Source organism: Cryptomeria japonica, chromosome 7 (genome assembly GCF_030272615.1).
Source record: "Cryptomeria japonica chromosome 7, Sugi_1.0, whole genome shotgun sequence".
NCBI lineage: Eukaryota > Viridiplantae > Streptophyta > Pinopsida > Cupressales > Cupressaceae > Cryptomeria > Cryptomeria japonica.
The window spans coordinates 527,756,363-527,768,988 of NC_081411.1; the positions used below are offsets into that span (position 1 = coordinate 527,756,363).

General features: G+C 34.3%; 1 protein-coding gene across 9 annotated transcripts in view; it reads right to left on the reverse strand.

The window, feature by feature from the left end:
* LOC131072399 (uncharacterized) overlaps positions 1–12,626 on the reverse strand; it is a 177,989-nt gene that overhangs the window by 114,316 nt on the left and 51,047 nt on the right. For 3 of the 9 annotated variants that reach the window (XM_058008532.2, XM_058008529.2, XM_058008528.2), the window contains exon 2: positions 10,257–10,393. The exons of the other annotated variants lie outside the window; for them this stretch is intronic. In XM_058008532.2, coding sequence (XP_057864515.1) covers positions 10,257–10,271 — 15 coding nt within the window. In that variant the 5' untranslated portion in view covers positions 10,272–10,393. The remainder of the gene's footprint in view (positions 1–10,256; positions 10,394–12,626) is intronic. 9 annotated transcript variants of the gene reach the window in all.

Here is a 12,626-nt window from a genome sequence, read left to right on the forward strand (position 1 = left end):
TACCTATGATATAAAAAATATTTTGTTGGGTGTATATTGTTATGCTCCACGAACCTCAGAAATAGAAATGGAAAAATCAAAACATAAGTAACCCCATCCAAAGAGATATCATAAATAAATAAATAAAATAGTTGGGTGTACATTGTTTTGCTCCACAAACACAAAGAAAAGGAAGAATTATAACAATAAGGAGCCCCATACAAAGAAATATCATATTGGATTGCGCAGAAATATTCCAGATTTCAATGTGTGAGTAGAAAATTTGGCATGCACAGTAATTTCACAATGTAAGCACCCTTTAGGGGTATAAGATGTAAAAAGAAAATGAACCAAAACTGCATAGTGATGAAGCACAAAAAGCACTCACCTTAGCCAAGAAATCCTAATAACAGGCAATGCCCATGGTTTGATGATATTCAAGAATACAGAGGTGGACAGAATTAGAAGACTACATTTGTATAAACCATAGCAAAATATTGTGGTAGATTATGGTATTTGCTCCAAAAAACAGTGAAAGAAATGGAATAAATGTGTTTGGTAGTTAAATCCAATTCTTTTTTCTATTGATTACAAATAACGTGTTAAACAATTTAAAATTATTAAATAAGATCCAAAAGAGCAGTCTCTATGATTACAAATTTATTTGTTGGGAACATATTACTTTTCTCCACAAAAATAAGGCTTAAAAAGGAAGATCTAAAAGAGTAAGGAGCTGCAAATTTAGAAATGTCAAATTGAGTTGTACAGAAGCACTTCAGATTTCAACAAGAGGGGAGAACATGCAAGGTAACTTTTCCAAAATAAACCAACCACTATGGTTGTAAGACAGTCAAATGTAACAACCAACATTTCTGTTTCCTTCTACTCTAAATTTCCTATTGTCTACAAGGTTCTTCCTAATGTCTAGTATGTTTCAAGAATGGAAGAGATTTACTTTTTGTAAATGAGATTATGCAGAACAACGCCCACTCACATGTAATTTTCAACAATCAAAAATGCTATATGATCATAAGGTTAATAAGAAGATAATCACTCTTGCAATTGAATCTTTTCAAATTGGTTGATACAAGAGAGATGAAAGACCATGCTTTGATGGCCTAGAGTGATCATGATTGCAGCTCACTTTGGCGTCAAAGCTGTAGACATTTAAATTTAAGATCTCTTTCTTATTTGGTTATAGAAAGTTTGGTGGATGGTCTTCCTAAAATGTAGAATTAGCAAAGAGTTTGTATCTTCATTGGTATGAAGCATCATCCCATTGATGAAGGGTGGCAAACCAAGCATAAAGTAAATTATTCATAATTTTCTGATGTACTTCCTTGGGACAGCTGTACCTTTTATTCTGAACACAGTATTATATTTTCCCACACATTTCTGAAGATCGTATTTTCATTGGTATGAAGTGTCACACCATTGATGAAGCCTCGCAAACCAGGCATAAAGTAAATTAATTATAATTTGCTGATTGGAACAGCTGTAACTTATATTATGATCACAGTATTATATTTTCCCAAGGATCGTTGCTTTTATTTCCTATGGCCATACCAAATAAGATTTCAGCTTTCCGTGCATGGTAAAACAGGAGTAAATAATAAATATTTATGGCGGCCATACCATTTGGGTGCAGGCTATAGTATTCGGTGTGATGCTCAACAGCTACAAAGGATTTAAAATATTAACTACTGGTCTTCAACTTCCATTCAGATTTTAAAGGGTACTATTTAATGTTTTGCAGTTGATAAACAATCATTTTTTTCATTGGAATAATATTTTTGTTGTGTAGATCTATGTGGTTTACCACCAGAAATAAAATATGATTTGAAGTAGATTTCAATATTGTAAATTTGGATGGCTATGCCACCACAACATCAATGAATTAATTTCATTTCAAGTATTTTGATGTTATTCTGTGCAGTTCTCTGCCAGATTTGGAATTTGTTATTGTTTTAGAAGCCCTGCCACCAAAACTAGTTTCAATCATTTCCAAATCTAGCTTTGTAATTAACTTTGGATTTCCATCGAAATATACATATTCCAAATTTTGTAATAGTTTGCAATATTGAGTCATGCAGCTTGTCACCAACAAGCATTTCATTATAATATTATTCTAACCCTTTCACTGTATGCTCTCACCTTTCCCACATTGAAATCTTGGTGATCAAAAGGTGTTAAAGTTTCTTGCATTGTTCATCAGAAATTGCAAAAATTAGAAAAATTTGAGTTCAGGACATTACAAACTTCAACAATATACTCCAACTAAAAGTACCCACATATGCCACAATTTTGATTTGAATTCCATATGAATTTTTTATATCAGCAAGTCAATTTAACTAAGTGACAAACTTTCCCTATCTTAGCAAATTTCAACATGTTTACTATTTGAAACTCTATTCTTCACCATCATGTAGACATTTGAACACTATATCATTGATTTGCAAAGATGTGAAGAAAAACAACAAAAATGGCATGGACAAACAAGATAAAATATAAGACCTAATCGTGCTTCATTTTAGCTTTGAAACTTGACATAATACAAAAATCTCATAAGGGTTCAACAAATGGTTAAGGAGTTCATTTTAATACATTTGATCCTCCTCTACAGCTAAAGATTCATTTTAGGCTCACCTCATTCTCCTTTACAATTATGACTTCTAGTTTCTAGCTTCTTTGTCTTTCTACATTTTCTTTTGCTTTATCCTCTTGAAACTTCTAAGTTTTATTTTTCTACAACCCACAAGATTTTCTCCTCCCCTACTCTGTAATTTGTTTCAACTATTTTACTTGATTATCCTCTACCAATGCTAAGTCTTACAAGTAGGAGGGATTAAATGACATACTAGTTGGTTCACCAGTTCAATTGAGGTCAACTCATCTACTTTTTTCCCTCTTTTCTCCTACATTCTCAAACACTACAATTTCTTCCTCAATGACTAATATTCTATAGGCTTGAGGTCATCAACTAACCTCTTCCTCTTCTTCTACACTGAAACTAAATCTTTCCTAGACTTGCATTTGGACTCCTTTTTTGTTCCTTTACATAGATGGCAACATCTCTAAAATCTCCTTTGTCTGGATTGTTTTTATATTTGTAGGAAATCTTCTTTGTCTCATATGGTATTGAGTTTACGTGCGAAGACAGTTAACCAATATATGGTATGGATCCACATTGAAATGTACTGTTAAAGAAAAGTTTGAAGATGAGCTGGTTGATGTCCAACAACTAATGATCCCTTGGTAATAAACCTCAAGCAAGTCTCATCTACAAATATGATTTGATAGTCTTCTTTTGCATTATACCTCAATGTTTCTTTGTTGAGATTTCACCAACACCTTTCTAAGTGTTTTTATTTTGTCACCAAGCACAAGTATAAAATGTGTTGTCCATTACATTAGTATCAAAATGGATTAAATTTTCCCCACAATCCAGCACCATGGAAAACAATAATGAGAAACCAAGAGTTATATAAGATATACCACATGATGCTCTCCATAAAAAATATGATCGAAACCATGTAAATGTATGTTCAAGACCACTATTAGAGTATGGAAAAGATGGTGAGATAAAACAAAGTATATAAGTGGCTACAACTGGATAAAATCATAATTTGCCTTCCTCTCTCCTACCAGCAAAATGTTTCAAGAACGCAAATTCGCAATACTTCAATCAAAAAAAATAGTTTATCTTATTATTGATCATTCAGGTTAGATCATCATCACTTTCAACTAAATTATTTTAGTTATTAGATAATGTTCCTGTAATAGATTTACACCTCAAGGCACTAACCCTTGAATGGTAGAATAACATTAAAATTAAAGATAGGGCTCGCAAACAAGCAATAGATACCTAAGATAAACTTAAAGATGTTGTGGATGAAAGATTGATGGCATTAAACAACACTTTGAATGATAGTGCTTATGCAAACAAAAGACCTAATGTAGCTGAACAACCCAATCATCCATTGAATACTTAGGTATGTACAAGGATTTACACACCATATTTAAGATTTCATAACCCAAACAAACCTAAAAATCTATCAAAAGTCATATCCTATGCACTTTCTATCACAAAATATTTGATATAAGAACAAAGGACTTTGACATATACAAATTTCAAATTCTTATTAGATAGATACAATGCTGTATTTCCCAAGGCCCTGCCACCTAGATTACCATCTTAACAAAAGGATGATTACCAGACACACATCTCTTCCATAGTTTGCATACTGAGACTTGATAGACCCTTGGCAAAACTTAAAAACTTCAAAAATACTTCTTTACAAAACATAAATGTTATGCAAAATATAGGAACTTTAAATCTTTGAAAAGTATTTTCCATTAAATTTGAATACACAAATAGAGTACAAAATCACATCATTGTGAACACAACCACCAGCTGACAACCAATATGAATTTATGATGATTGTCATTGAAAATCATCATCACAAATTGCATATCCATGCAAGTTACAATTTTCTCTTCTTCATTCTACTGAAAAATTTGGGATAGAATTTAGCCGTCAGACACTGTTGCAGCTCCTCTCTTGACCTAAAAGTTTGCACCTATGACTCCATCTTGATAGTAGATGGTAGTGACTCCTCCACCTCATGTTCGAAATCATCTACATTGATGTCATCCGATCAAATCTCTCTCAAAAACAGCAATCTCATCCTCCATAAACAAAAAAGAATCCTCATCTTGCACAATTCAGTCCCTATAGGGATCAATCTCATCCAAATCAATAAGCTCCTATGGTTTGTCCTCACCATTCTTGTGCAAAATAGGTTGTATTGCACAAAAGCCAAGTCATTGAGACATTGTTGAGTCAACTTATTATGCTTCTTTGTGTGAATAGCATTAAACAAACTCCAGTTGTACTCACAACCAAAAACTGTACAAGTTAAACAAAATTTGAAGGCCTATCTTTTGAAGATTTGAGGTATTTCCACATCAAACTTACCAACAATAACCTACATATAAGGTGTTCAAAAGTTTGTAAGCAAGCAATATTTTATTAATAATTGCAATTTGTAACTTGTAAGACATAAGTAAAGAGTCAAGCCTCCAATAATTGTTACTTGGTATCTAGGTAGATATCCTTTGGATTGCTAGTTGTAAAGATAAAAATCTCCCCCTAGCTCACTTGGAATTTTGGAACTTTAAAATAATGAAATCTCTCACCTCAACCTCAAGTGCCATCCTCTCAATGCATGTTGAGAGACCCTCCATAATCTCCGCATTAGCATCTACAAAAGCTATTGGAGATGAAAAACTAGGGGCTGAGGCAATGGCATGAAAGGGTTGGTGAAATTGATTGTTCCGCCTCCAATCAATGATCTCCCAAATGGGATCAAATCTGCCTCTTCCTCTATAATAGTTTTGGATGGCCTTTTAGGACCTATCCATGGCCTCATAAGTGTCTCACATTGGTTTTTTCTCCCCATCCACAGGACACAAAACTTTCAGCTAAGGCCCCAACACCTACAAAGTACAAAGAAACTAAAGTTACAAACTTACAAGTTACAACTAATGCAAATAGTTTCAAAAAATGAAAATATAGGATTCAATTTGAAATTCAAAAATTGAAGTTTGAAGTCGCCTATCTTTGCAACTCTTTTCAAAACGGCATCATCAAAAACTATCTTGGTCCTCTCTTCATCAACCTTCTTTGAATATATTGAGTCTAGCATACTTGACTCATAAATATATGCTTCAAGGATGTCAATGAACCACAAATAATTTGCAGCGTTAGAAAGTTAGTTGCAAACCTTATGACACACAGTCACACAAGCTCTTTCCCTTCCATGTGATTCTCATCAAGTTGAGAACAAAAAGGTGATTATGAATATATTTTATGATGCTCCTTGCTTCTACAACTGATCTCACCCAATCAATTTTGCCTATGTTTTTCAAAAGAAGGTTAAGGCAATGGGTGGCACAAGAGGGTCCAAAAGAGTGACGGATGTCTCTCCTAAAGCATTTTCTCAATCCCCATGTATGTTGTTGCATTGCCCGTGACAACTTGCCCACATCCAAGACAATCTCCTCCAACATCAAGTTCAAAGCTTCTACATTCTTTCTTTTGTTAAAGGTTTTAATTGACTTCAAGAAACTACTTCACCATTTGATGCCACCAAAAATTGATAAGAGTGTGGTTCTTTCCATCAGCCCACCCATATGAAGGAATGGTGCATCTGAACTTTCAATATTGCTTATTTTGATCTTCCAAAGTTGTCTTTACATTTGAAACAACATATTAGAACAACCTCTCACTTAACTGTTTTGGAACAAGCACTTTGTACCCTTTCTTTGCAACTATCACTGATGTCACCGAATACTCCTAGTACGAGCTCTTCACCATGTTAAAAGGAAGGTTGTTCCAATAACAAAAATTGCACATGCCTTCTCTATTTTCTAATGCATCTCTTTGTTTTGATTTGCACTTGGCAAAAACGGTTGTGCTCCAAGTATGTTTTTCTAGGTACAAAAAAACTGTGCTCCCGATACAAGCTCTTCACCATGTTGAAAGGAAGGTTGTTCTAAAACCAAAAACTACACATGCCTTACCTATTTTTTCGTGCATCTATTTTTTCCACCATATACTTTACAATGAAGGTTGTGCTCCAAATAGGTTTCTAGGTACAAAAAAAATGTCTAGCCTTGTAATGTCCCTTTTTAATAAAAACCCTAATTTTTGCCCTAAATCACCATTTCCATGTAAAACAATAAATGGAACAGGATGCATACCTGATTGAGATCCTGCAATAGGTTAGGAAACCATCGAAATGTATATAATTAATAATATAAATCTTCCAAGAAAGATAATTAAGCATAAATTCTCTATACTTAGGGTTAGGAACATTAACTTAACCATAGTTTTTGTCCAGTTCTTTATCGGAATTCAACCATAAGAAAGTGGGAGTAAGGAGGAACAATAAGGTGTCCAAGAGACCATCTACCTTAGGCCCAAGAGCGGAGTGAGATCCAGAGCCCCCTTGGCCTCATGGGACCAGCGGTCAACTACCATGAGGTGGTCAACCTAGTGAAGTATCCTATCACTGTTCCCCTTCATCACTTCCATCCTTATCCTTTTCTAGTGGTTAGAATTCCCTTAATTCAATAATCAACCATGATAGAGTTTGGAAAGATAAAATAGAGTGTCCTGAACATCCTTCCCCTCTAAGTTGAAGAGCGGTGGACTCTATCTACACCCCTTTGGCCTCATGGGACCATCGGTCCACTACCATGAAGTGGCATACCTAGAGGAGGACCTCATCACCATTTTCCCTCCTTGTACTTCCTTATATTACTATCATGGCAATTTGCTCAATATATATACTTGTCCATCATTGATTGTTCCTTATGCCAGATATAATATGAATCACATATACCATTCATAATTATGTGATTATAAATAAATTCTTATTGTATTGTTAATTACCAAGAATGAATGCCCAATATAATTGGCCACGAGGTATTGTGTAACCTTAATAGACATTCGATCTGCAATTATAGTCTATTATGCTATAAAGTCATGAATACGGAAGATCATACCAGATTTGCATTAAATGATAATATGGTTGTACATGCTGGTTGGTCCTTTATATTTCTAATTTCTCACAGTTTGCCTAATGCAGCAGTCTGTTATATATATGTCTTGGTGGTCCGCTGTTCTTGATCCCTTCAGTTCACTGATTACTGAAGATGCTTATCCTTTATCTGAAGGTTGTTATTTATGTTTCTCCTATGATTCGATAATCATGCTTCTTCTTTTCCTTTCCATTATATCTCTCCATGTGAGGGAGAGGTCACACCCCTTCATCATGTATGCCCTTTGGTAAGAGACATACCCTTTCACCATTAGCACCCTTTGAAAGAGTGCAACTCTTCATTATTTCTACCCTTTGAAAGGGACACAACCTTTCACAATCAGATCTGCACTTCTGATTCCCAAATAATCCCCCTCTCAAATGAGGTTCTCTTCTCCCTTTTATATCTCATGTTTGAGGGAGTCACAACTTTTCATTTTATGTCTTTTGACCATTCATTAGCTTAATTAAATTTTAATTATATTCTTTTATATTTTATATTTAGTTTTATTTTTATTCTTTTGAATTTTAATATTATTATTATTAAATTCTATTTCAAAGTGGGGACATTACAAGCCTTTTGATGAGCCGGATGACATGGATGTGTCTCATATACGTGGACCACAACTAGAGTCCACAAACTTTGCCATATCTACCTCAATTTCCACTACCAAATTTAAGATTAATGATAACTACTATAGCTACTTGTGCCCTCTCCCTCTCTAGTTTCTTCTCATCCAACAATGCAAGGACTACTTGCATCTCTCAGTTTACCTCTTTTATGGATTTTTCACACAATTTGGCATCAGGGAAAGGAATACATGTGATATGGTATTTGAGATAATTGATGCCTCCATTAAGATTCGTCTAACAAAAGAGGAAAATCACTCTCCCTTGGACCAGTCCAAGCGTGGCATATTTCTAAGCAACATCACAACTTCCAATTGGACGACTTCCAACCAAATGGCTTTGACCTACTGATTATATGCCTTATTAGAGATGGATGCCATTGTATGCTAACCTACAACATCTTCAAATACAAAAAATATCGCATTTAGAAAATAGAATATGACAATTTGAACAAGATTTCTTTTAAATCATATAAATGCATTTCAAATGTAACATTGTAACTGTATAGCAATAGCATTAATTAATTTAACGAAAAACTACAGTTTTTAAACCCTCAAGTGTAAACCCTACGTTTAGGGGAAAAAAGGGCAATTTCACTCTTGAAAACTATGTAAATCAGCAATAAAATTTATATAAATTGATTTAATGCATTTAAAATCATACTATTTACATGTTAAAAAGAATAACATGATAGAAAGGATTTACATGTTTGGATAAAAAAAAAAAAGTAATAATAATAGCTAACTTGGAAACTCGAAATTCATCAAATTTGCTCTCCAAATTACTGTAAACTCACATTCATTTGCTTAAGAATGCTCAAAAAAACTCACTCCAATTCACTTAAGAATGCTCAAATAAACTCACTCCACTTCACTTAAGAATGCTCAAATTCTAGTGTGGACTTCAGTTGTGGGAGTGTAGGGCTTAAAAAGGCAACAAAAGTGTATTTTCAGTGTCAAAAATGTGGTTTTACCGCATTTAAACAGCATCAAAGTTTTTGTTGCACATCATGTGAGTTTAGGCTCAGACTCACCGAGTACTCAAACGAGTCAGAGACTAAAATTTTCTGAATGCTTGGTCTTGGTGATCAGAAAGTTTAAACAGCAAAAACTCATTTCAAAAAGAAAAAAACCTTTCAAGTACCTGATAAATAAGAAAAGTATTCATAAGAGCTTGAATAACTTCTGAAGAATCATAATGAGGTGTAGGCTTATCACTGCCATAACACTATCATTATGAATTAGGATTTAACTTGTATTTATAAAAGCATTGGACTAGGGTTAATGAATAAAAAGAGGTCTCATAATGTCACTAATGGCTAATGTTGCATAAAAGCATCTGATAACTGAATATCAGCTTCAATAAGAAATGTTTATCATACTCTTTAGGACTCAATAAGAAGCACACAAAAAAGTTCGAGCTTGATTTAGCAAAGAAGAGTTCCAAGTTACTAAGTGAATTGATATAAAGGGTGGAATTGATGTCAATAGAAGAGTAGGTTGGCAAAGCTCCTATGGCTTATAAAAAACTCCAGAAAAAATTCAACTGAAACTTGGTAATTGCTTAACCTGACTAAATTATTGATCATTCTGAGCTACAATGCCAATGTCCTCTAAATTGTTCTACTATAGCTAGTACAAACAATCGTGTTCATTAAATATATTCCAACTTTCCCCCCTAGAAGAAGAACAAAGAATCATATGAAAGAGGACTTAAAACAGACCATCTTCTGAGAACATAGATCACTGGTGTGCATCACAGCAATAGTTATTGAGATTGATGCAGCACAATGCCAAAAAGATCATGCCCATCTAGCAGTTTAATGCATTTGTCAAATATTGAACCAGTTGCCAGAGTGTTTTAAAAGTTATTAACAAGTTATAGACAGCATCGATATAGAGAATCTAGTTAAAATCACCATCCAGATAAATGTTACTGAAATGAGATTTTTTACTTCTTAAATAAAACATGAAGTTATACGGGAATTGTCTTGAGCTTATGAAGTTTCACTGTAAATGAACCAAGCAAAATATTGCATACCTGTAGAGTCGTCATGTTCAAAATTCCAAATTTCCAATATTGTGGAGTAGTTTTAGTGGCAACAGCTATAATGAATTTGCTATGGTACCTTTCCGAGCGATAATTTCTTTATCCAGGATCTATGTGCGGCAGTGAACCTACAACCAAACAGCTTGTAAGTTTCTATCGAAATTGGAACGAGTAATAGGAGCTGACCAGGAAAATTGACATCTGATTTTCCAGAATGTTGGAAAACATAAACTCCTAACTAAATTTATACGAAGCACCAAAGTGATTTTTCTAAGAATGTAAACATGCAATTTCCATTATGTTTCATGATACGTTTCCTGAGTAAACTAAAATTTCAAATTTGCAAGTAAATAAATTTGAATTATTTACATAATGTGCATTGCATCATCCCCCGAGAAGACCAATCTTGAAAAAACTTAGTTAACAACAGACCACAACATGAAAGTGTGGGATAATTCTTCAAAACTATCTGAAAAAGTTGTCCAGGCTGTCTTTCACTTGTCATTCCATGTTTCAAGAACAAAGAATAAAAGCACAAATGCATCACATTGGATGAAGTCTTCTCAAAGTTTGCAAAAGATACAAATTTGATACTATTTGCTAAAACTCAATATTAAAAACGGTACTTGTTTTAAGTGCCATTTAAACTGGCATATCGACTTGTGTAGGTTCTCAGGTTTCAATTTTCTATTTATTTGTTCAGTGCTTTTGTTGTGAAATATGGATCGAAGAATAATGACAGCGATTCTGGAAGACTGATTGCCGTGAGTTATTGATCGTCTCCATCATTGAATCCGGTTTAAATACAAGAGGAAAGGTTGCCTACGTAGGGACATGTCCATACGTGGCAATTGCCACAAATGGACATGCCCCTACGGAGGCAACCATTCATAACAATTAGTTTGTTTATGTTTAATTTTCGAACTTCTTGCTCCGTTAATATAATGCAATCAAGAATCACATGGGCACGATAACTATCGTGCCCACTCTGATTACATTACAGTGCGTATTGTAATGTAATCACAGTGGCACGATAAATATCGTGCTCATTGTGATAATCATCGCAGTGTATACAAAGTTTATGTCCATCTGCATATCGAGACTGTGTGTTAATAGCACTCTCCAGAATGACTTTCAGGCATCGATCATATATATATATAATAACCGATTTACCATCAGTTAGATTCACGAGGGCTATATCTTAACACTCCCTCTTAGCAGGAGTGGATCTAAGTAATTTTCTTGGGAGCATATTCTGTCATGACTTCCGACACAATTCGGGACAACATTTAATATAGTCTTGTCATGACAATAGACTCACTATCATGATATCCGGCTTAGTCCGGGACAATCACTTAAGAAGTCAATCATGAGATGATCACATACTTTAGGATCAAGATATCCAGCACAGTCCGGGACAACAACTTAATGTAGTCAATCTTGACACTTGGTCAACTATTGTCAAGATCGTCACCTTGAAATAGTAACCTTAAACATAAGAAGATTGTCATCTTCTTGAACACAGTTAGAATATTGCAATATACATTTTATTTATTTATTCATGAACAAATTACACATGGTAGGAATTTCATCCTAATAATCTCAATTATAATCTAGTCATACCAAGTTTACTTCTGAAGTATTCTATCTTCAATCTTGCAAGTCGCTTGGTGAAGATATCAGCATTTTGTTCTTCAGTACTGATGTACACTAGTTTTATGACGTTTCGATCTACCATATCTCTTATGTAGTGATAAGGGATCTCAATATGTTTGGATCGATTGTGAAAAATTGGATTTACTAAGAGCTTGATTCAGCTCTGATTATCACAATGAATTATTGTTGAATTCAGAGTTTTTCCAAATAATCCAAATAATAACTTTCTCAGCCATACCGCTTCACGAGCTCCCATGGAGGCTGCCATATATTCTGCTTTGGTGGAGCTTTGTGCAATTGTTGACTGTTTTCTGCTGAACCAAGATATCATAGTAGAACCAAGACTGAAGCAACACCTTGTAGTACTTTTACGGTCAGTGGTACTTCCGGCCCAATCAGAATCAGAATATCCTTCAAGTTTAATCTCAACATTTTCATACTTTAAGCCAAGTCCGATTGTGCCTCGTAAATATCTTAGAATGTGTTTAGTAGCCATTAGATGTATCTTCTTAGGTTCACACATGAAGTGACTTAATACATTTGTAGCATAGCAGATATTAGGACGAGTATTTACCAAATACATGAGTGAACCGACGATTTGTCTGTAGAGGGTGGGATCTGTAGGTTCTGAATCTTCTGCCTCAATTTTTAGCTTGTGCAAATTAGTTTCCATTGGTGTAGCTAATGGCTTACACTCCATCATCC